This window comes from Bos indicus x Bos taurus, chromosome 8 (assembly GCF_003369695.1).
Source record: "Bos indicus x Bos taurus breed Angus x Brahman F1 hybrid chromosome 8, Bos_hybrid_MaternalHap_v2.0, whole genome shotgun sequence".
NCBI lineage: Eukaryota > Metazoa > Chordata > Mammalia > Artiodactyla > Bovidae > Bos > Bos indicus x Bos taurus.
This window is the reverse complement of record NC_040083.1, coordinates 26767997-26794394: the sequence shown is the minus strand read 5'-3', so window position 1 is coordinate 26794394 and position 26398 is coordinate 26767997. Positions and strand designations below refer to the sequence as shown.

General features: G+C 34.5%; 1 protein-coding gene across 4 annotated transcripts in view; it reads left to right on the top strand.

The window, feature by feature from the left end:
* Window positions 1-26398, top strand: part of CNTLN (centlein) — a 352880-nt gene that overhangs the window by 192525 nt on the left and 133957 nt on the right. For all 4 annotated transcript variants that reach the window (XM_027549176.1, XM_027549174.1, XM_027549178.1 and 1 more), the window contains 4 exons: window positions 3935-4111; window positions 5936-6061; window positions 16151-16272; window positions 17769-17888. In XM_027549176.1, coding sequence (XP_027404977.1) covers window positions 3935-4111; window positions 5936-6061; window positions 16151-16272; window positions 17769-17888 — 545 coding nt within the window. The remainder of the gene's footprint in view (window positions 1-3934; window positions 4112-5935; window positions 6062-16150; window positions 16273-17768; window positions 17889-26398) is intronic.

The following is a 26398-nucleotide window of genomic DNA, read 5'->3' as shown; positions in this document are numbered from 1 at the left end:
ATTTGGTAGTGTAATCAGGTTATATCATTAGTCAAATCATGTTGAAAGTGTGTACCCTTGATAAGGTATGATGCCTGTGTGATATTCCATCCCCAAATTCATAACCCCAGTCTAATCATGATAAAAACATAGACAAACTCCAATATAGGGCCATCCTACGATAAACTTGAATAGTACTCTGTGAAACTGTCAATGTCAGCAAAAATAAAAGTCTGAGAATCTATCCCAGCCAAGAGTTGCTGACGTGACAGGTGAAATGTATGTGGTATCCTTGAACAGAAGAGGACATTAGGTGAAAACTATGGAAATTTGAAAAAACTAATGACTTCAGTCAAAATAACATATGAAAATTGGTTCATTAATTTTAATAAATATATTCATTTTAGTTGTTAATAATAGGAGAAACTAGGTGGATGGGAGTGGAATATTCTTTATTATCTGCTCAGTTTTTCTGTAAATATAAAGCTGTTCTAAAAAATAAAATTAGTAATAAAAAAGCAATTTAAAGTGTATATTAAAACAGTTTTCCTTTTCTCTTTAAAGTATGGGAAGTGTATTCCAAATTTATCATTAGTGAATTCTGAGAGATCATGTTATGGAGAGACTTTCATTTATATTTCCCCTATCTGTACTGAAATTTTTACACTGAATTTTTTTATTCCTTTTATTTGCATAAAAAAAAACCTTTTTAAAACTATTTAGTGAAATGTTCCATGTTCAATGTTAAAAATTAAGGAAATTCATATATGTATGATGAAAATTCACCTCCATTCAGAAATAATGCTATAAATTTCAGGATTTGGTGAAATCTATTTCTGTACAGTATTCTGAATTCCTCTATAACATGTACTTTCCTCACTCAGCATTTATCATGTATCTTTATCAACCTTCATTCAGCATGATTAGAACAAAGTTAAAAGCTTGGTACAATTTTGTGTCCTTTGATTCATGTTTAGAATTTCCACAGGAAACGTGTACCTGTTTATAGTCCCACCACCATGCTTTCAAGCTACAACAGTCATAAACTGAGTCTGGCCAACCTTTTAAAATTAGATTTCTCTTAGAAATTTGAATTCTTCCATTCTTTTGAAAAATCAGTAAATCTGGCATTAGTGCACCACATTTCTCTATGAAAACAACTGGCTTTTGCTAAATAATACTACCACAAATACCCTCCTTATTCCTTCAGAAATGAAAGTGACTGTGACTTGATATTTCATTTTACTTATTATTTTAAAAGTGGTCATATTATGATAGCCAGTTGAAATACTGCTTGTGCATGTATCCCTAGCAAAAGGGATAAAGGGCAAGGGAGAGAGAAAAGACTACACTTGTGAAAACCTGGGAACATGCATAAGTTTCCTTGTCAAAGTAAAGTATATATCTATATGTTCAACATGAATACAAAGTGTCCCCATTGAAGGAATTCTAAAGCTGTAATTAAAAACAAACTCATTTTACTTTTTTATTTACATTATGACTCGTATGTGAGCTTGAGTTAAGTACTGCTTGAATAGTATTTTTTAATTTTGAAGTTCTGTTACTGTTTTCTGAGGAATTTTAAAGGAATGCTGCCTAAATAAGAAATCTTTTATTATTATAGTAGAATGTCCACTGGAGAAGGCAATGGCACCCCACTCCAGTACTCTTGCCTGGAAAATCCCATGGATGGAGGAGCCTAGTAGGCTGCAGTCCATGGGGTCGTGAAGAGTCAGACACGACTGAGTGACTTCACTTTCACTTTTCACTTTCATGCACTGGAGAAGGAAATGGCAACCCACTCCAGTGTTCTTGCCTGGAGAATCCCAGGGACAGGGGAGCCTGGTGGGCTGCCGTCTATGGGGTCGCACAGAGTCGGACACGACTGAAGTGACTTAGCAGTAGCAGCAATGTCCACTGTTGGACTTTTCCAATATCTTGATAAATACTGTAATTATTTCTGATTGCAGCTTCTTGACCAAACATTCATGTTTTTTTATGTTCTTATCTATTGTATTATAACCCACTAATGACTTAGAAAACTCATTTGTTAAAGAACACAGGATTGCTTATTGGATATAACAATAACTAAAGTACTGTTTTTCTTGTTTTTTTTTTCTAAATTTTTGTTTGAAAAAGTTATTTTAAATGTCTTTGGGTAAATAATGGAATGTTAATATATTCTTTATAATTTTAATAAAGCCAGAACTCCTGTTCTGCGGTTTAGGTAACCTTTGTAAATTGTTCAGATTGGCAGGCCAATCAAAGGAAATATTTATAAGCAAAGAGGAAAGAATAAATAAAAGATGTACAATGGTTTAAAGGAAGAGAAATAATAAGTCAAAAGTCTTTTAGAATTTGGGAAAAAAATGCTTAAGCTATTTTAATTTGATGTTCAATGCAAGCTAATAGAGTATAAATTAATGTTATAAGTGTGGTAAACATAAAACATAAACAACATTCTGAGAAAAATATATAGTGTTGTGACAGAATAAAGATTGGGAAACATATCAGGTGACTTATGTCACTTATGTATGAGGAAAGTAGTATGTTATAATATAGCGTAGTGTAATATAATAATTAGTATCCTATACTATATCTGCTGCTGCTGCTGCTAAGTCGCTTCAGTCGTGTGCGACTGTCTGTGACCCCATAGACGGCAGCCCACCAGGCTCCCCCGTCCCTGGGATTCTCCAGGCAAGAACACTGGAGTGGGTTGCCATTTCCTCCTCCAATGCATGAAAGTGAAAAGTGAAAGTGAAGTCGCTCAGTCATGTCCAACTCTTAGCGACACCATGGACTGCAGCCTACCAGGCTCCTCTGTCCATGGGATTTTCCAGCAAGAGTACTGGAGTGGGGTGCCATTGCCTTCTCCCATACTGTATCTAGTATACTATATATATATCGATACTTTATATATCTATAATATATATATATAATATAATAGTATACTAGATGATCCTTTTTTTTTATAAAAAAATATAGGTTAGAATTAGGAAAAATATGCCTATCCCCCCAAAAAAAGAAAAAAGCAATCAAACTTAGAAAAAAATAATATTTCTCATTGTTAGTTTGGAAAAGTTAAGCATACATATTTTTCTTATAATCCTTAGAAATATCATTTAGGAAGGATGGGGCTATCCATATTTTAAATGAAACCTTTTTCAGGGCCATTGGATCTATATTGATAATATTAAAATCATAAGTACTGACTTTTCTTTCCTGGAAATCAACAAATACTTTGTTTTACTGTGATCCAGTGTTGTTTTGTGTGTGTGTGTGAGCGAATGGTTAATTTGAAATAATGTGAGTGCATGCATTTTAATGGTCTCAAATATATTTGGTTAAGATGGTGGTACAATTTTGTGGAATGTTAGTTTTCATTAACAGGTTTCCTACAAACTTAATTTTCCTTTGATTTCTGTTGCTAAAATGTGGTGCTTACCATTAACAGTTTATCTGACATGGGAATGAGTTTCAAAGGAGAATAATATAAACTCTGTTGACTTTAAAAAATCTCAGTTGAGTTGTTATTAATAAATTGTAATGCATTAAAAGCTAGTTAGGCCTATTGTGCTGCTGGTTCACTTTTCTGAGGCTTATATTCAGTGGTATTGCATTGAGTATTTACTGAGGAAATACTTATATGTATAATCATTAATTTGAAATAATTTTATAGATAAGTTGTATATATAATGCATCCATGCTTTAAATTTTTTCTTCTAAAAATCTGCATGACAGACATATTTAAAAAATTTGTATACAGACTCTTGGTTATTTTATTGAAAAATGCCATTCTATAAGGATGATAGAAGCTTAGCTAATGCAGGTTTATAGTTTATTTTTGAAATGAAATATTCTTTCTTGGAATACTTATGATTTATATAATATAAAAACATATAAATATTTGCATGGATGTGTAAATAATGTAAGATACAAACATTTTTTAAAACAGGTTTCTCAACAGCCATCTTTATCAAGCTTAGAAACCTTAATGGTCTCACAGAAGTCTGAAATTGAGTATTTACAGGAGAAACTGAAAATAGCAAATGAAAAACTGTCAGAGAACAGGTCTACCAACAAGGGTTCCTCAGAGAAGAGCATCTTGACAAGTACTGAAGGGAAACGTAAGGTAGGGACAGTCGTCACTTTGTGAAATTGTCAGGATGAGGCTAGCAAGGCAAGAGATGAAGTTAAAAAATGAATAGCAACATTTACTTCTCTGTTTATATTTCTGAAAGCTTTTAAAAAATACCATGTATCACATGTTTTATAAAATCATGATTGGGACTGGCAAGTTTTCCCTTTTTGAAGATTGAGTAATATCTTCCTAATTTAATTAAATTTATTAGTAGTGATATGCCTCTTTTGCAGTAAATTAGCATTCTTACATTAAAAAGTTTTGCTAAATATGCCTCATCTATCTAATCTATAGATAAATTAATCTAAGTAGAAATTTTAATGTGGTATTAGCCCTTAACTCAATTTTCTAATTTTCATCAGAAGAAAAATATATCTTAATGTTTCTATTTCATTTGAATGTGATATTTAAAATACTACCCATGTGAAATATAAATTATAAATTAAAATGTAATATTAATATGGGCAGTTACATATTTTCAGAGTTAAAGGTATAACAGTGGAGAATAAGTAAATTTTTTGTACCGTGATTCTTATTTATTAATGTCTCAGCTTTTCCTTTTCATAGTATTTATTGCATGTTCTTGTTATGCTGCAAAAGATTCTATGAACATTGACTAATATAAAAAGTCAAGACTGTCAGATTGTAAATATATTCTTTCTATATGAATTGAAATAAGCTTTTCCTAAAAGTAAGGAGTTTTAGAGGTATATTTCTCACACTTTTTATTTCATCAGTAGAAAATATTTTTTAAAGTAGAAAATCATGTTTTCAAGATAATTGTTTCTCATTCTTTTGAATTTTCCTATGAGTAAGACAAACTGTCTTAGTAAAAGAAGTATTTAAAATGAGACTCATGTTTATGCGGCATTCTTATTTACTACCTCTAAATTATTAGTAATTTTCAGAAGAATGAGCTTTATTATATATATTATCTTTGTATGTATATATTTAAACATAACTGCATATACGTTTCTTGCAATTTTTGAATAGTTTCACGCATTGAGCTTAATTTAAATGAAAAAAAAATCCTAAAATTGAGATACAGTATAGAATCTAATTTGATTTTGTGCTATATGGCTGAACTTTAAAAATGTACTCCTTTGATGTTTCATTGCTTTTTAAAAAAAATGAGGAAAATTAGAGTGATATTTTGAACAGAGAATTTTCTTTCTTTTTCATAAGGACATGCAGTAAGTATGAGCAATATGTTGCCCAGCTTAATAGTTGCTTTCACATATTCCTTCTCCAGATTGGTATATGAAGCTGTACATAATATAAACACACATTCTCGTCTCTAGTTAGCCACATTATAGTTAATGACCATATGGTCATTATGGTGTAAGATCTACTGTCTGTTGTATTTATATTCCTCAAGCATATTGTTCCTTCGACTTCACAGTGTGTTAAACTATTTCAAAGGGAAAGAAACCCTTTCCCTCTTGTTTCAGGTTGTCCTATCAAGTGTAACCTTGGACCCTCGAAGAGCAATTAGACCAGCCTCCATCCCCTCCTTTGTAATGAGGCTTCTTGCATTTCTGAGTCCATAACCCTTTAGTCTTCCCTAATGGGACATCATTATTCTGAAAGAAACAATGTAAATGTAAATGAATATTCTCATTAACGAGTCACAGAGAAACCTTTAGCGGTAGCACTGTGGTAATTCCGCTTGTTATTTCTCTGGTATTCCATGCAGGATTTTTTTTTTTTTATAATTCATTATTAGTATTCAAAATTACTTGTTCTTTAATTTTGCATGTCTTTCATAATCCAGTGTTCCAACTAGCTCAACCATGTCCTTGTTTTATTCTCGAGGAACCACCTGTGAAACGTTCAAGGTCTTTGTCCCCAAAGAGCTCTTTCGCAGACTCAGAGGAACTTAAGAAGCTGAGAAAAGCTGAAAGAAGGATTGAAAACTTAGAGAAGGCACTACAACTAAAGGTGAACATTAAATGATTTCTTTAGTAATAACCTTGCATAGGTAAGAATATCCCAAAGTAAACATTCTTTTCACAAATGACTGGTTATCATTTAATTTTCCTGAATTTAATTACATGTATAAAAATGTATCATCAGTGCATCTAGCTCTTAATATTTCTGAGGATCATAAAGTAATAAAAAAATTTTACTAGCTGAAAACTAAATATATATTCACTATTTTAAAATTAAAGGGGGTATTTTGACTCAATATAGGGAATAAGTTTCTTATAGTTTCTCAGAGACAAAAAAAAATAAAAATAAAAATAGAACTATAGCAAATGGAAAGAGAATTTCCTGTAAGAAATGTGAGTTAGCAACTATGGTGACCTAGCCCAGACTACTTAAAATTGTCCTTTATAGAAAAATTACATAGTCAAAGTGATAAATAAATGTTATTTTTTCCATTTCAACTGTATTTGTCTCAAAATATAAGACGTTCGAGTTCATGTTCTACCAGTCTTTAAAAATTGTAAATCTTTATTGTTCTATCTTTAAGAGTTTGTACTTTCCAACTCATTATTTGTGAATTATTTTTCTCAGAAGAAGGTGGTTGTGTGTAGGGAACTGCTTCTATGTGACTATATTGAGGGCTTTAATTTTTCTGTGAATTTAATATGGCTAAAGTTGTCATTCTTCATTCACAACTACTGGAAAACCAACACTGTTTGAGATTTAGCCATTTAAATGAATCTCAAATACTTTTAAAAATTTCTATGGAAAGGCCAATGTATACATGGTGAGAATTCATATATTTAAAGCTTAGATTCTTTGTCATATAAATGATTCCTAGGAAAATGTTTTCACTTACATTATTTGTGCAATACAGCAAAATATAATTTAGAGAAATAGTTAATCACAAGTCACAACTAACAGTTTTTTTCTGCTTTTCTCAAAGAATTGTTTTATATTTATTTGGAGTTAAACTATTAGTTCAAAAACAAAGGAAAATTACCATCTATTGTTACTCTCCAACATAAAATTGTTGCAGGAAGGGGACCCCTTCCAGGGCCTGAGAGTGGGCTCTTGTCTTAGAGTGAGCAATGAATAGTCTGAGGAGTCACATGAGCTTGACAAAGAGACTTTACTGGGCAGAGGTGCCTGGGTGGAGAGCAATAGGGTAAGGGAACCCAGAAGAACTGTTCTGCCAAGTGGCTCAAAGTCTTTGGTTTTATGGCGATGGGATTAGCTTCCTGGTTGTCTTTGGCCGATCATTCTGACTCAGAGTCCTTCCTGGTGGTGTACACATTGCTCAGCCAAGATGGTACCACCAAAAAGGATTCTGGGAGGTGGTCGGACATGTGTTATTTCCTTTTGACCTTTCCTGAACTCCTCTAGTTAGTGGTGGCTTGTTAGTTCCACGTTCCTCACCGGGACCTCCTGTCATAAAATAACTCAGGGAGATAGTTACTGTGATTCGAGGGTGGGCAGTTTCAGTCATTGTGGTTCCCCTAACAAAGTGATCAGATGACATCAACTTGCTAGCATTTAGCCTACTTGAACTTTATACCCCTGCAGTTATTTGCTCATTCATTTACTCATTTGTAATGTATTGGCTTATGCAATTAGCTAAGCATTGTGCAGTCACTTTTATAACAGGCAAAAATAATGATGCTGAGTGAGTAGTTAGAATCTAGTGTATTAGTCTAAATGTGTAGGTATTCACAGGATATTATGGGCATGTTTAAGATGCCATCATCCTTCTTTTGCATAATTCTTAAAATTCACATATGAAACCTTCTTCTATCCTCTGTTAATCTGATTCTCTAAAAAAATAGAAGCAATAAAATATAATCCTTTAGTCTTCCCTAAATGAGATACCATTATTCTGAAGTACATATATGTGTGTATGTGTGTGTATATATATATAGATAGATAGATAGAAGGATTGACTGATTTAGTCTAACAAGAATTGGCTTATATGGTCACTTGATTATGGAGTCAGAGATCCAAGATCTGTAGATGTTAAGCTGGAAATCCAGGAGAGATGATAGTATAGTTCCAATCTGAGTCCAGAGGCCTGAGAACCAGGAGAGCTGATGATGTAAGTTCCAGTCCCATTCTGAGTCTGAAAGCAGACCAGTATCCCAGGTGAAAGACAGTCAAGCAAAAAGAACAAATCCTTTCTTCCTCATTCTTTTATTCTGTCCAAGCCTTCGGTTGGTTGGATGAAGCCCATCAGTTTGGGGAGGGCAATCTGCTGTATTTAGTCTGTTGATTCAAAAGTTAATTTCATAAAAAAACACCCTCACAGATACACCCAGAAATAGTCATTAACTAAATACCTGGGCGATCAAGATAACATAAAAATATAACCATCACATATCCCATTTAATAGTAGAGGACCTCCACTTTGCCCCGAAAAGTCTGAGTCTTTTTGTTTTTGCCAGGAATGAGTAGAGCAGTTTCAGATATTTTTATATCTATTTTTTTCCACTTCTTAAATTTCTTGTTTCACAGAGTCTCAGAAACATACTAATTTATCTCTTCGTTCTCTTTTTCTAACAACAGCTCTTTGGGATGAGGCCTCAAGTTTATTTTTAGAGTAAAATTATTTTTCATATAATTTCTTTTTCATTTATATTTTTCTGCATCTTCTTTCAAGTTAATTGATAATCTTGAATTTCGAATGTTTGTTTTCTTTCTCAAATTTGCAAAATAAGCAAAAAAATGTGAACAAATTTTGTTTCTTTGTATTTTGTCATTTAGAGGAAAGAATTTCTCATTTTAATAGAACAAAATAGTTAAATGAAAAAGGCACTCTAAGGACATTTAGCAAAATGTCCACCAGGCTCCTCTGTCCACGGAATTCTCCAGGCAAGAGTACTGTAGTGAGTTGCCGTTCCCTTCTCCAGGGGATCTTCCTAACCCAGGGGTCGAACCTGGGTCTCCCACGTTGCAGGCGGATTCTTTACCACCTGAGCCACCAGGGAAGATCTTGGGTAAATAAAACTTGTATAGTAAAGCAACTCTAAGACAAGTAGTTGGGAACAGGGCACTTTTTTATTTACAACCTGACTTTAGTGAGTATAACTCATGTTTAGTGAAGACAGAAGACCTGTTTCTATTTCTCCAGTATTAGGCAATATTACTATCATTATTACTCATGTACATGTGAGTATAAGATAGGAATTGATGATGTGTTTGTGTTTGTTTCCTTAGGGCTGCTGTGACAAGCTACTATTAATATAAACTGGCTAGCTTAAAAGAACAGAAATGTATTGTATCAAAGTTCTGGATGCTAGAAAAGTCCAAAATCAAGCTGTCAACAGGGTTATTAGTTCCTACTGAAGTCTGTGTGGGAAGAATCTATTCCATTCCCTTTCCTGATAGATGGCCTTCTCCTTATGTCTTCGCATCACCTTCCCTCTATTAATGTCTCTCTCTCTGTCTAAATTTCTCCTTTTTATGAAGAAGTCCAGTCGTATTGGATTAGGATCCACCCTGTCTCATTTTGGAGCTTCACTGGTGGTTCAGACTGTAAAGAGTTCCTCTGCAATGCAGGAGACCTGGATTCGATCCTTGAGTCAGGAAGATTCCCTGGAGAAGGAAATGGCAACCCACTCCAGTATTCTTGCCTGGGAAATCCCATGTTCATAGGAGCTGGGCAGGCTACAGTCCCTGGAGTCTCAAAGAGTCAGACACAACTGAGCAACTAACACTTTCACTTTCTCATTTTAACTTGCTTACCTCTATAAAGATTCTATCTCCAAACAAAATCACAAAATCACAGTCACCTTTTGAGGTAGTAGGGGTTAGCACTCCAACATAACTTCTTGGAGAGATTTATTTCAACCCATAACAGTGTCTTGCGGTTTTTAAAATACTTTGGGATCATGGAGCTCCTTGTGAAGAACGTTCCCCACTAATACACATTGAATATTTGAATACCCTTTCCATGCTGGTATTCTTTTGAATCCTGTTCTGCAAGAAGCTAATGGGAACATGACAGACAAAATGTTCTTTGCTTAATTATATAAGCAGTGGATTAGTATCTGTTTTTGTGATCCTTTAACATATCAATGTGCATTGTGAATCTATAGGAAGGTAGAGATATATTGTTTCCCAGATTTACTTTATACCAATTAATATTTCCTCAAGGACTGTTGTTGCATGGAAGTTACTCTTGGAAACGCTAAAGAGAAAAGACATGCTCCATGGCATGGTAGGTAGCTTTAGGGTCCCAAGTTGATCACCGTGGTGGATTGAAGGGAGGAAGGGAAGGTCAAAGAAGTTTCATGAGCCTGTGTTACATGTGTATATAAACTCTGATACATTGATATGCTATTTCTGCATATTATTTTAATACTGAATATTATATAACTATTAACACAGGGTCTTACTAAGCTCTCTCTTGTGGCTAGTTATATCTGTTTTCAAGAGGGGCAACCAATGTTGTATTTGTAGAGACAATAGTAATAGAGATGTAAGCCATTATTATAAAAATAGAATCCGTTTTCAAATCCTGACTTCATGGGTATAGTGAATTATAAAATATAATTTGGAAAACAAAGCATCAGAGCTTTATGAAATTCTTAGTTAGTTCAGTCGCTCAGTCGTGTCTGACTCTTTGCGACCCCATGAATCGCAGCACGCCAGGCCTCCCTGTCCATCATCATCTCCTGGAGTTCACTCAGACTCACGTCCATCGAGTCAGTGATGCCATCCAGCCATCTCATCCTCTGTTGTCCCCTTCTCCTCCTGCCCCCAATCCCTCCCAGCATCAGAGTCTTTTCCAATGAGTCAACTCTTCGCGTGAGGTGGCCAAAGTACTGGAGTTTCAGCTTTAGCATCATTCCTTCCAAAGAACACCCAGGGTTGATCTCCTTTAGAATGGACTGGTTGGATCTCCTTGCAGTCCAAGGGACTCTCAAGAGTCTTCTCCAACACCACAGTTCAAAAGCATCAATTCTTCAGTGCTCAGCTTTCTTCCCAGTCCAACTCTCACATCCATAATGACTACTGGAAAAACCATAGCCTTGACTAGATGGACCTTTGTTGGCAAAGTAATGTCTCTGCTTTTGAATATGCTATCTAGGTTGGTCATAACTTTTCTTCCAAGGAGTAAGCATCTTTTAATTTCATGGCTGCAATCACCATCTGCAGTGATTTTGGAGCCCCCAAAAATAAAGTCTGACACTGTTTCCACTGTTTCCCCATCTATTTCCCATGAAATGATGGGACCAGATGCCATGATCTTTGTTTTCTGAATGTTGAGCTTTAAGCCAACTTTTTCACTCTCCTCTTTCACTTTCATCAAGAGGCTTTTTAGTTCCTCTTCATTTTCTGCCGTAAGGATGGTGTCATCTGCATATCTGAGGTTATTGATATTTCTCCCAGCAATCCTGATTCCAGCTTGTGTTTCTTCCAGCCCAGCGTTTCTCATGATGTACTCTGCATATAAGTTAAATAAGCAGGGTGACAATATACAGCCTTGACATACTCCTTTTCCTATTTGGAACCAGTCTGTTGTTCCATGTCCAGTTCTAACTGTTGCCTGACCTGCATATAGGTTTCTCAAGAGGCAGGTCAGGTATTCCCATCTCTTGAAGAATTTTCCACAGTTTATTGTGATCCACACAGTCAAAGGCTTTAGCATAGTCAATAAAGCAGAAATAGATGTTTTTCTGGAACTCTCTTGCTTTTTTGAAATTCTTACTGTCCTTAAATTACCATGAATCTGTGCTTTACTGACTTTCATACATTTGGCAATTTTATTCTTTTAGGACTTTTCTATGCCATTTAATAACATCAGTATGTCCTTTGAGTACAGTTTATATCTTTTATTTTTCAATGCTCTAATATTTATGAAGTTTATACATTCTGCTGAAATTATAAATCATGGTTTCCTTGGTATTTTATAAAAGTTTTTTTTTTTAACTTAAAAAACCTTGCTATCATACTCTGAAGATTGAGGCACTGTTTTATTAATAGTGTTCATGCTCTTATTGCCATATACTGTCAAGAGGCCTTTGAGCAAACTAGATGATTCGATCAAGAATCGTTTCTGTTCTTACCAACTCAAAAGTAGAATTATAAACATCATTAAAGAAAGTAAATTAATACATCTTTGCTTTTTTCTAGTGTTTTAGCCATTACGACTTGTTTGTACACAGAAGTTAGAGCCTCTAGTTTAGCTAGTTTAATTGCTAAATATATAAGAAGGTATTCTGTAAATATTTTATTGAATGACCTAATAAGTGGACCTAATTCAGCGACAGTCCATGGGGAACTTTGGGATGTGTCCTCAAAGGAAAATGTAGTAATTAGTGATATTAAATGTATTTTTCAGTTTTTACAGTTGATTTTATTCTAGGATCTTTGAGGATATTTCCCAAATGATGTACTGTTGTTTAGAGTTAGGCTATCATAAGGCTGATGGAACTTAAAGAATCATATTGCAAGCTACAGTAAACTTGAATTTGTTAGAATAAGAAAAATATTAATTTGATTATTCTTTTTAAATATTTCTTTTGAGATATCCAACTTTTGACTGATAATTTCAGCCAGCATCTGCTCTTGCAGTTAAATTGGTAAAGTCATTTTTCTTTGAGCTATATATATATATATACTCTATCTTATATTTACATTTTTATAAAATTTTACTGTCTGTTTCTGAAGTAGGCTAAAGGAATGATAGTCTCTAGGACCAATTTAACCCATGTATTATAATTTGATAATAGTTTTCTTAAAGCAGAAAAATCTAGTATGATTATTATTTTAAATTGTCTATCAAATCAATTTACCAAATAATATTTAGTTTGATTTTGTTTTAATAGTTTGGATTTTATGAATTTTATAAGAATTATGTTTTTAAAATTTTATAAGAATAAAAGAATTTATATAAATTTTTAAGAATTATAAGAATTATATAAACATTCTAGTGGTAGGTATAATTATGACTCATGTAAAATTAAAGGAGAAAGCTTATCAATAAAACTGTTTTCCATAATTACTGCTTAATTGAAGGAATCACTTATTTCAGTTACTGTTAGAAAACCTAAACTATTTACTGATAGTGGGTATATTATGCTAAAGTTTTAGGAATCAGAAGTGGCCACATCAGGTTCTTTGATTAATTGCTATGCTTAGTACAGAGCCTGGTACATGGTGATTGATATGTAGAACTCAGGAAGTTTTTATTGAGTTGTTGTTTAGTCACTAAGTTGTGTCCCCATGAACTGTAGCTCGCCAGGCTTCCCTATCCTCACTGTCTCTTGCAGTTTGCTCAAACTCATGTCCACTGAGTCAGTGATGCCATCCAACCATCTCATCTTCTGTCACCCCCTTCTCCTACCTTCAATCTTTCCCAGCATCAAGGTCTTTTCCAGTGAGTCGGCTCTTCGCACCAGGTGGCCAAAGTATTGGAGCTTCAGCTTCAGCATCAGTCTTTCCAATGAATATTCAGGGTTAATTTCCTTTAGGACTGACTGGTTTGATCTCCTTGCTATCCAAGGGACTCTCAAGAGTCTTCTGTAGCACAACAATTCGAAAGCATCAGTTCTTCAGGGTTCAGCCTTCTTTTTTGAGTCATAATATAGTTGATTTCTACTTAAAAGAATTAGGGAAAATATTGGATGTAATTTCAGTGATTAATGGTAGCTGAGGAAGTACTTAAAAATGCTAAAATAATGACAGTACTCTGAATAAGAAACTCAACTTGTTCCAGTAATTCAACAGAAAATTATTGTGAAAGGTAATATAAAATTTGGATATCCCGTTCTATTAATATTTAATTCTTGGTCAATCTTTTAGGTTCTGTTTATGCAGAATTTCTAGGGATTCTAGCACAGACTTAACAATTCCACAACAGTGCATTTGTTTGTAATAACTTTTAAGCAATTTACTGTAAAATAAGAGTTTACAGGGAGGGACTTTAAGTCAATGAAGAAGAATCACACAAAGCTATTTTTAGAATTGTCTAACAAAGTGTTCAGTTAATATACTTATTTCAAAATTGTTTTGACATGACATGAATCTAATGTATGTAAATTTCTTATAATTATTTTATTTATATTATAATGTATCTTATTTAAATTCCTCATAAATTTTATCCATTCTTAAAAAGAATCCTAATAAGAATATTTAACTTTTGTTCATTTATGAGAAAAGATTATTGATTATCATTCTTATATTTGGCTAACTTAAATTATTTCACATCTGTAAAAATGGGAAGTTTATTGGTCAAAGAGGTCAGATTGTTTACCAACAGTATGGGAAACTCAAGATCAAGGTTATATCATTCTTTGTGTCTTAGAAGAAGAGATATCAGTAGCTTCTATTTTGAAGATGGAGAAATTGAAACACTGGATTTAAGTAGATTATCAAGGTAAAATTTAGTAAATTTGAGCAGCAGGTGTTGAACTCTTAGCAGCACTTACCACCCTGCATATAATAGGTTCTTAATATATGGTTCTTCAGTTAAAACAAAATTGAATTCAGTATCTTGAATTTTTAATCATGGTATCACACCATATTACTTTTTAGCAAATAACTCTGCAGTGGCTATGATTCATATCTCCAAAAAGTCTTTAGGATAGCATTTATTCTAATTTCCCCTGTTAAGAGATAGCATTTTTGTCGCGCACTTGCATTCCTGTATGATGTACATGCCACTTGGTACACACATGGCTCAAATACTTCCTAGTAACTACTTAAGAGAATTATTGAAGTTATCCTACTAGATATATATTCAGAGTATAATGGCAACATATCTATACTGTTGAGACAGGTAGAATTGCAGTAAGATAATGCAGACTCTATAAGATATTATCTCATTGTTGGAATGAGAGACCAATAAGTCAGTGGAACCATAAATTTGGCTTATAAATGATAAGGGCATCAGAGTTAGTTCTTGGGAAGAGGACAGAGTAAAAAGCTCACTTTTTGTGCCTCTCTTGGGCAAGAACAGATCTGGGAGCTTTACCTGTATGTTACTTCATTTAATTTTGTTACCATGGTATAAATTTCTGTATTCTTTTCCACATTCTATTGTAAAAGAAATTGAATTAATTTAAATAGTGTTCTTAAGATTATGCAGCTACCAGGAGAAAACTTCAAGAATGGAATTCAGATCTTTCTGGCTGCCATGTTCCCACTTCTCTCAGCTTACTATTAGAGAGTACCAGTTACCTGCTCTGAATAAATATGCAAGTTCTTTCATACAGAAAATGAAGAGTTTAAAAAACATTTGAAATGACCAAGGGTAAAATAAAAGACTCATCACATTACTTACTTTGAGGAACACAGTTCATGAGTAACATAAATACATCCCCTGAGGCCTGACAATTTAGCCTATATATATGTTCATTTTGTGGTCATGTTGAAAAGTAAAGATTTATGCATGTGTTTTATTTAAAACATTTAGAAGTCATTGACTGTAACTGTCTACCCTAGTAATATTTGAACTGTCTATTCTGAGTTCTTCAAGAGTGCTAAAGTCCACCTTTCCCATTTCAGTTCTTTATGTTTCAACCCAGAATGTTAAACTGGGTCACTTCTAACATACGTCCAAACTGATTTTCTTCCTTCTGTGTAATCTTTGTGCATTTTAACTAATTATGAATCCATGGGTTAGAGAACTGGTCTTACTATGATTAGTGTCCTTGTACTAATTATATGTGCACTTACAACTAACAAACTAGTCATGCTTTATGTATGGACAAATCTTGGAAAAGAAAAAAATTTAATATGTAAGATTGATACAGAATTATGTGTATATATACTAATTAACAAAAAGGAAAGGAATGAAATTAATTTGATGCCAGAATTTTAAGATTACTTAAACGATTTTTCAGAATGCAGTGAGTATCTCAAATTTATCAAGTAAACCTGTTCTGTGACTTTAGGATTAAATGATCATTACATTAATTTATTTGTAATAAATTATAAATAAATCACAAATTTATTTCTGCTTAAATGATTATTACAAATTAATATATATTTACATGCTATTTTCTTTTGAATTTTATACTTAGATTGGTAGCCTTTTATCTGTAACATTATGCTTATATATTCTTCAAACTTGTATACTTGCTTTTTTGTGTTCTACAGAACCAAGAAAATGATGAGCTAAGAGATGCCCATGAAAAACGCAAAGAAAGGCTACAGATGTTACAGACCAACTACAGAGCAGTAAAAGAGCAATTAAAACAGTGGGAAGAAGGCAGTGGCATGTGAGTTACATAGCTCATAAAGGCATTTCCCTAAATATTAAATGGAATGGAGTAGCATCATATAGGTGCTTTAATAGCTTTTGTTTGATTTTAAAGAAATCATTTCGTAGTCAGATCTTTAGTGAGAATTTTTACATAGAGAATATAATAAATGAAAATAGAAATATGTTTATAATAACTATGCATTTTCCTATAGTTTGCAGAAATCATGAGCATAGATGATGAATTATTGTATATACTTTTAATATGTATAGAATAACTTAATAAAAGTATAACTCAAAGCAAAAATAGTTCATATCCATGTGCTTGAAAAACTACTTTAAATAAATAAATGCTGATGTTACAATGTATATAACTCAGTTTACTTTTTATTTGAAATATATGGGAAATATGAAATTAACATGTATAGTTAACTGTCTTAAAACTATTTCAACCTAGTATGCAGTTTGAAAATCTTTACTATCCATCAGTTAGTTCTGCAGCTTATCTGAATGAATGGGCGGTCTCAGTTCAATTGCTCTGAACAGGTGTTCAGATCTTGGTTAGTCGTAAGTGGCTCCCCTGTTAACAGTATCAACAGAGGGCAAAGGACTGAATGAGTACAGAAAAATCTACTACCCTCTCATCTTCTGAGATGGATCCTTTAGGGCAATGTTGATGATACACATTGGTCTGTTCTATAGAGAAATACTGTTTCTAAATTGGCCAGTACAGCACTTTTACAAAATAAAAATGAAGAGTTTGTTTTATGTACAGAAAATGAGAACATAAAGGGCATTTGGCATGTTTTGTAGATAATTGTCACATCTAATTTTTTCTTTGAAGAACAGAAAGTGTTTCATATCGTTTGTCAGTAAACCAATGTTAAATTTGTCTGTCCTGGATTTAGCCTCTGCGACTTAGCAGGCTCTTAACTTTTTAGTAGTCACCAGAAGGATGAAGACTACTTGCTAACTATCTGATGTTTACTGATAACTGCTTGTTTTAAGATAAAACACATAAACCACAGTCAGACTGGTTGGCAGCAAGTTCTAGATGTGTTGATTGCTTATAGTCCTTTTTTAGAAACTGACATTTTTGCAATGTATATTTTATTACTAGTAGAATGAATGAGAGAAATAAGACCAGAGAATATCATGTGTCCACTCAAAAGTTTACTTTCCATAGTAGTAGTTTAGCTTTTTAGGAAATCATGATCTAAGATTTTAATTTCTACATGCTTAGTTTTTAGGAAATTCGTTCAAGTGTACCTCAATAGAAACTGGGTAGCTATGTGACACTAGCTGTACTTCAAGAGAAGTCTCAATTCCAAATGATTACCCTGAAGTTATGGCATGAATATCATTAGAAAGTTAATTTCAATAAAAAGTCTCATATCATTTGCCAAAAAAAAGATACTTGGTTAGTAGATATTTTTCAATTTTAGGGAATGAGTAAATGAATTTTATTGCAATTTGAACATGTTAAGTAAGAAATCAGTTTCATTTTAAAAATAGGATGGAAATCAGGAAAGTAAAGAGAGCAGATCCTCAACAACTTCAACAAGAAGATTCTGATGCTGTATGGAATGAACTGGCCTATTTCAAAAGGGAGAACCAGGAGCTAATGATTCAAAAGTGAGTTTCTTTTTTTAACAATGTGTACTTAGGTAAACATCTGAGAGAAATGTTTTCTATCTTAAAGGCCATGAGAGAAATTCCTTATAAAATTTGGAAAATGAAATAATCTGGTTTGCCAGTAAAAGTAAAGAAAAAAAGATTGACTTTTTAATATATATGTATGTATAATGCAATAACAAGTTGCACATTTGCTAGCTCTTGCCGAAACTGTATTATATGATCTAGGGATTGTGTTAATTAATGTGGCTCTCATCTGTTGGAGGTGTCGCTCTTCATTAGCCTGTATTTTAGACACTGCCGTGCTTCATTTCTGGAATGAGGTGGAGAGGGGATAACCTAGCCAGCCATCCTTGTTTGATCTCCTAGATACATACGCGATGCAGAATGCCTGAGCTCTCTTGGTTCCCTGCCCTGTCCTGCTAATCCCAGCTGAGCTCATTATGGTGTAGCCTTGCTGCTATTCTTGGAGCCAGAGCTGTCCAAGCTAATTACTGGTAGCAGCAGAACTGCCTGTTAAGGGTCTGGTATGGATCTGCTAACATGGTCCTTGGTAGTGACCTGCAGACGACACGAGGGGATTGCTTTCTTTCTTGCCGTGCACTGTGTGTCCTTTGGGCTTAATGCTGATCCTTCCACATAGGTCTTTTAGCTGCCCTAAGTATAAAACTTGATGAAGGATACTCATATTTTAGAAAACATACAGTTTGCTTCCTTTATCTTCTAATTCACAGTCTGTTATATTCAGCTTGCTATAGAAAGAACACTTTTTTTTTGGAAACAAAAAGGAGTTAGACCAACATAATTAGCCTGTTTTGCTACTTAACTATTTCTTTATTTAGAGTTAATTTTTGATACTCAGATTATGTGATTTTTTTTTGAAAGACAGGATATCTTTTAGATTACTAGAATTTAGTATCATGTGGCATAATGTAATTAAATATCATTGAAATTGTCATACCTGTATTAGAATCTTATTTTACATATTATATAACTTACCACCTTTTCCACGTAATGATAAACTTTTGAAGAAATGATCATATCAGATTTAAATATATACCTCTAATTATCTCTTAAAATGTACTATATTAATATTAAATGATTGATGCTGATAATAAAGTTTCTTATCCTGCAAATTTTTATAGATTTGTTCCAGATATGTTCCCTGAGAGTTTTTGATAGCTTTGTTGAGATACAATTCACAAGCCATGTAGTTCACCCAGTGCTTTTTAGAATATTCAAATAGTTGTATGCTCATCATCACAATAAATTTTAGAACATTGTCATTACTCACTCCTTCAAAAAACCACATACAGTTTACCTGTTACCTCCATTGCTTCCCACCCCTTCAGATCAGATCAGATCAGATCAGTCGCTCAGTCGTGTCCGACTATTTGCGACCCCATGAATCCCAGCATGCCAGGCCTCCCTGTCCATCACCAACTCCCGGAGTTCACTCAGACTCACGTCCATCGAGTCAGTGATGCCATCCAACCATCTCATCCTCTGTCGTCCCCTTCTCCTCCTGCCCCCAATCCCTCCCAACATCAGAGTCCTTTCCAATGAGTCAACTCTTCACATGAGGTGGCCAAAGTACTGGAGTTTCAGCTTTAGCATCATTCCCTCCAAAGAAATCCCAGGGCTGATCTCCTTCAGAATGGACTGGTTGGATCTCCTTGCAGTCCAAGGGACTCTCAAGAGTCTTCTCCAACACCACAGTTCAAAAGCATCAATTCTTCGGCATTCAGCCTTCTTCACAGTCCAACTCTCACATCCATACATGACCACAGGAAAAACCATAGCCTTGACTAGACGAACCTTTGTTGGCAAAGTAATGTCTCTGCTTTTCAATATGCTGTCTAGGTTGGTCATAACTTTCCTTCCAAGGAGTAAGTGTCTTTTAATTTCATGGCTGCAGTCACCATCTGCAGTGATTTTGGAGCCCAGAAAAATAAAGTCTGACACTGTTTCCACTGTTTCCCCATCTATTTCCCATTAAGTGGTGGGACCGGATGCCATGATCTTCGTTTTCTGAATGTTGAGCTTTAAGCCAACTTTTTCACTCTCCACTTTCATTTTCATCAAGAGGCTTTTAGTTCCTCTTCACTTTCTGCCATAAGGGTGGTGTCATCTGCATATCTGAGGTGATTGATATTTCTCCCAGCAATCTTGATTCCAGCGTGTGTTTCTTCCAGTCCAGCGTTTCTCATGATGTACTCTGCATATAAGTTAAATAAGCAGGGTGACAATATACAGACTTGACGAAATCCTTTTCCTTTTTGGAACCGGTCTGTTGTTCCATGTCCAGTTCTAACTGTTGCTTCCTGACCTGCATACAAATTTCTCAAGAGGCAGATTAGGTGATCTGGTATTCCCATCTCTTTCAGAATTTTCCACAGTTTATTGTGATTCACACAGTCAAAGGCTTTGGCATAGTCAATAAAGCAGAAATAGATGTTTTTCTGGAACTCCCCTGCTTTTTTGATGATCCAGCAGATGTTGGCAATTTGATCTCTGGTTCCTCTACCTTTTCTAAAACCAGCTTGAATATCAGGAAGTTCATGGTTCACATATTGCTGAAGCCTGGCTTGGAGAATTTTGAGCATTACCTTACTAGCATGTGAGATGAGTGTAATTGTGTGGTAGTTTGAGCGTTCTTTGGCATTGTCTTTCTTTGGGATTGGAATGAAAACTGACCTTTTCTAGTCCTGTGGCCACTGCTGAGTTTTCCAAATTTGCTGGCATATTGAGTGCAGCACTTTCACAGCATCATCTTTCAGGATTTGAAATAGCTCAACTGGAATTCCATCACCTCCACTAGCTTTGTTCATAGTGATGCTTTCTAAGGCCCACTTGACTTCACATTCCAGGATGTCTGGCTCTAGGTCAGTGATCACACCATCATGATTATCTGGGTCGTGAAGATCTTTTTTGTACAGTTCTTCTGTGTATTCTTGCCATCTCTTCTTAATATCTTCTGCTTCTGTTAGGTCCATACCATTTCTGTCCTTTATCGAGCCCATCTTTGCATGAAACGTTCCCTTGGTGTCTCTAATTTTCTTGAAGAGATCTCTAATCTTTCTCATTCTGTTGTTTTCCTCTATTTCTTTGCATTGATCACTGAGGAAGGCTTTCTTATCTCTCCTTGCTATTCTTTGGAACTCTGCATTCAGATGCGTTCTTTCCTTTTCTCCTTTTGCCTTTTGCTTCTTTTCTTTTCGCAGCTATTTGTAAGGCCTCCCCAGACAGCAATTTTGCTTTTTTGCATTTCTTTTCCATGGGGATGGTCTTGATCCCTGTCTCCTGTACAATGTCATGAACCTCATTCCATAGTTCATCAGGCACTCTATCTATCAGATCTAGGCCCTTAAATCTATTTCTCACTTCCACTGTATAATCATAAGGAATTTGATTTAGGTCATACCTGAATGGTCTAGTGGTTTTCCCTACTTTCTTCAATTTAAGTCTGAATTTAGCAATAAGGAGTTCATGATCTGAGCCACAGTCAGCTCCCAGTCTTGTTTTGGCTGACTGTATAGAGTTTCTCCATCTTTGGCTGCAAAGAATATAATCAATCTGATTTCGGTGTTGACCATCTAGTGATGTCCATGTATAGAGTCTTTTCTTGTGTTGTTGGAAGAGGGTGTTATGACCAGTGCAAAATTTTCTTGGCAAAACTCTATTAGTCTTTGCCCTGCTTCATTCCGTATTCCAAGGCCAAATTTGCCTGTTACTCCAGGTGTTTCTTGACTTCCTACTTTTGTTTTCCAGTCCCCTATAATGAAAAGGACGTCTTTTTGGGGTGTTAGTTCTAAAAGGTCTTATAGATCTTCATAGAACCGTTCCACTTCAGCCTCTTCAGCATTACTGCTTGGGGCATAGACTTGGATTACTATGATATTGAATGGTTTGCCTTGGAAACGAACAGAGATCATTCTGTCGTTTTTGAGATTGCGTCCAAGTAGTGCATTTTGGGCTCTTTTGTTGATCATGATGGCTACTCCATTTCTTCTAAGGAATTCCTGTCCGCAGTAGTAGATATAATGGTCATCTGAGTTAAATTCACATTCCAGTCCATTTTAGTTCGCTGATTCCTAGAATGTCAACATTCACTCTTGCCATCTCTTGTTTGACCACTTCCAATTTTCCTTGATTCATGGATGACATTCCAGATTCCTATGCAATATTGCTCTTTATAGCATCGGATCTTGCTTCTATCACCAGTATCTGTGTCTATAGATTTACCTATTCTGGACATCTCATATAAATTGAATCATATAATATGTGGTTCTTTGTGACTAACTTCTTTCACTTACCATAATATTTTCATAGGGTTTGGTTTATCTGTGGTGTAGCATGTGTTAGTACTTTCTCTGACAATCTTTAGTGATCTTTTTGGATAAAATGAATTAGGTGTGAAACCTAATCTAACTAATCACAAGATCTAATCCAGAAAATGCAAACAGAGGTTAGTTGTCAGTGGTGTTTATTTGAGGTTTATTTTATTCATCAATGTAATAGAACTAAAGAAAAAATAATAAAGCCTTTTAAAGAAAGTTTTGAAACTTTTAGAATCCTAGTCTGTTCACCCTGAAATATGTGTGTGTTACAAGTAGCTCTATAAATTAAATTTTATATCATTTATCAGTTGAATGCTGAGTCATTAACTGTGGATTTTTCCTCCTGAAATTCATTTAAATTTATTAATGTGGTATTCATTGTAAGATAGCTATTTTTCAGATCAGTTTTAATTTGTTAAAAAATAGTGAAGTTTGAAGTGATAACCTTTAAGAGTGCTAAATAATCAGTATAAACTTTTGGTCATGTAATGATGTTTTGGGGGTGGGTGGGTTATTTTGTGAAACATTTATTCAGTTAAGAAATGTGTTTGAGTTACTGCTGTGTGTATTGTGTGTGTGACAGGCAGTCTGCTTCGTGAATGAAATGAGAACATCAAACTTCCTACTCTCAGGAAGCTTTTTTGGAAACATGTTCAGTATTAAATGTTCTAATGAAATATGATGTTAAAAATTAAACTTGGAATATCACGTGCTGTTCTGTGCTTAGTCACTCAGTCATGTCTGACTCTTTTTGACCCCATGGACTGTAGCCTACCAGGCTCCTCTGTCCATGGGATTCTCCAGACAAGAATACTGGAGTGGGTTGCCATGCCTCCTCATCCTCCAGGAGATCTTCCCAACCTAGGGATCGAACCCAGGTCTCCCACGTTGCAGGAGGTTCTTTACTGTCTGAGCCACCAGGGAAGCCCAAGAATACTGGAATGGGTAGCCTATCCCTTCTCTAGGGGATCTTCCCAACCTAGGAATCGAACTGGGGTCCCCTGCATTGCAGGCAGATGTTTTACTAACTGAGCTAGGAGGGAAGCCCCAGAAGTATCATAATGAAACAATAAGAAAGGAAACATGGAAACATGTCTTCTTATTCTTAAAGTTAGTTTGCACATAAAGACTGAATTTTTTTTGTTTGTTTTTAATTTATATATACTACATGTTCAGCATAGTATTTTGAGTTGTAACACACATGTACAAATAGATTTGAGTAACTGTGACCACAATCAGGATACAGCCTAGTTCTATCATCTTAAAAAATTTCCTAGTCCTACCCACTTGTAGTCAAATCCTCCCACCATACCTGACACCTGACAACCACTGATTTGTTCTCCCTCCCTATAGCTTTGCCTTTTTCTCAGAATGACCTATGTGTGGAATCATATAAGCTATAACTTTTTGAAACTGGCTGCTTTCATTTGGCATAATGCCTTTGAGATTCATTCATGTTGGTTCATCCAGTTTGTTCCTCTTTTTTTTTTTTGCTAAATGGTATTACATTGTATGGCTTCCCTGGTGGTTCAGTGGTAAAGAATCCTTCTGCAAAGCAGTAGACACAGGTTCGATCCCAGGGTCAGGAAGATTCCTTGTAGGAGGACATGGCAACCCACTCTAGTATTCTTGCCTGGGAAATCCCATGGGCAGAGGAGTCTGGTGGACTACAGTCCATGGGGTCAAAGAGTTGGACTTGACTTAGTAACAAAACAACAACAAAATTCCATTGTATAGATATACCACAGTTTGTCTCTTGACAACTACTTGGGTCTTTTCTATATTTTTGGGACTATGTATAGTTTTCTGCTACAAATATATTTTTATGTGAACATAGCTTTATGATTCTTTAAAGTAAATACCCATAGTAGGGAGTAACCCTACTATGTGTATGTTTGATATATTTATAAATATGTATGAAACTGCCAAACTATTTTCCAGAGAGGCTATGCCATTCTTACTCCTCTCAGGAATTCATATGAGCCTGTTGCTCCACATTCTTGTCAACACTTTTTAAAGACCATTCCCATAGGAGTGTATTGATATTCCATTGTGATATCAATTTGTATTTCCCTAATGACTAATGGTAATGATCTTTCACATGCTTATTTGCTGTCCTTATATTTTCTTTTACGAATGTCTCTTCAACTCTTATAGCTCATTTAAAAAATTGATTGTTTATTAAAAAGTACTTATTATTTACATATTCTATATGCAAGAGCTTAATTAAATATATGATTTGAAGATATTTTGTCCCGGTCTGTATATTGACTTTTTATTCCTAGAATAGTGTCTTTTGTACGACAAAAGGTTTACTTTGGTAAAGTTCAACTTTCTAATTGATTTTCTTTTATGGACTATGGCTTTGATGTCATATCTAATATCTATTTTTCTGACCTGAAGTCACAAGTATTTATCCAGTGTTTTTTCTTAAAAAGCTTTCTATTTGGCTCTGTGATCCATTTTTATCTAAGTTCTGTATAGGGTATGAGTTATAGGTTGAAGTTCATTATTTACAAAGATAAATGTCTAATCGTGTCAGCATCATTTTTGAAAAGACTATTCCTTCTCCAGTAAATTGCCTTTGTAACTGTTAAATATCAGCTGACTATATTTCTGTGGGTCTATTACAAGACTCTATTTTATTCTATTAATATGAGTTTCTAAACTTCTGTGAACCCCACACTATTTTGATTTCTGTAACTCTATAATAAGCCTTGAACTCAGTGTGAGCCAAACAGCTTTATTGTTTTTAAAATTGTTTTGGCTTTTCTAATCGCTTTGCATTTCCATAAAAGTTTTACCTATAAAAATAGGTTTAAAAAATAGCTTGAACTACCAAAATCTTGTGGGAATCTTGACTGAAATTGTGCTTAGAGAATTGACATATTAACCACATTGAGTCCTCTATTCCATGAATACTTAATTTGTTGAGACTTTCTTTTATCAGTGTTTTATAGTTTTAGCATGCAGATTCTGTATGTCTAATACCATTGTTGCATGAATGCATGCCTGCTTAGTTGCATCCAACTCTTTGTGACCCTATGAACTATATATAGCCCACCAGGCTCCTTTGTTCACAGGATTCTCCAGGCAAGAATACAGGAGTGAGTTGCCATGCACTTCTCCAGGGGATCTTCCTGACCCAGGGATCAAACCCATGTCTCTTAGCAGCCTGCATTGGCAGACAGGTTCTTTACCAGTGTAGCACCTGGGAAGCTACTGTTGTTAGATTTGTGCAAAGTAACTCTTGAAGCTATTATGAATGGTATTATGACTTTAGTTTTTGTTTCTGATTGTACATTGCCAGTATGTAGAAATGTTATATTTTTACATGTTGACATTATAACAAAATCTACTATGTTATTATTTTCTGTTTCCTCTGTTTCCCTTTTCCCCCTTTCCTATATGTCACTTGAACTTATTTTTAGATTTAGGTTTTTATTTATCCCTAAGGTTTAGGAGTATATGTCTTTGAATATGCTTTTCTTAGTGTTTGCTCTAAGTAGTTCACACACATAATTTATTACACTGTTTATTGGTATCAACATTTTACCACTTCAGAAACTTAACAACCTCACTTCTCTTTGTGTCTGTTTACCCTCCTCTTTTTATAATATGTTGTCTGAACTCTTTTCTCTAAATACTTAGAGAAACTCATTAGTTGATACTACATTTTTTGCTTCAGCTGTCAAATATTATTTTAAATATTTGGCAAAACTAATACAATATTGTAAAGTTTAAAAATAAAATTAAAAAAAATAAAATAAAACTTTAAGAGAAGGATAGCCTATTTTTTAAGTTAAAACTTTTCATTTTGTATTGGGGGATAGCCAGTTAACAATGTTATTATAGTTTCAGATGAATAGCAAAGGGATTCAGCCATATTGGATACATACATGTGTATCCAATCTCCTTGAAACTCCCCTCCCATCCAGGCTGCCACGTTGAGCAGAGTTCCCTGTGCTATACAGTAGGTCCTTGTTGGTTATCTATTTTAAATATAGCAATGTGTACACAGTAGGATAGACTATTATGTATTTTTTCTTTTCCTAAGTTTTCTTCTTTTATCATTTTCTTTCTGTTTGAAGAGCTTTTCTTTAGACTGTCTTTTAAGGTAGGCCAAACATACTCTAAGTTTTCCTTTACCTAAAATATCTTCACCTTCAT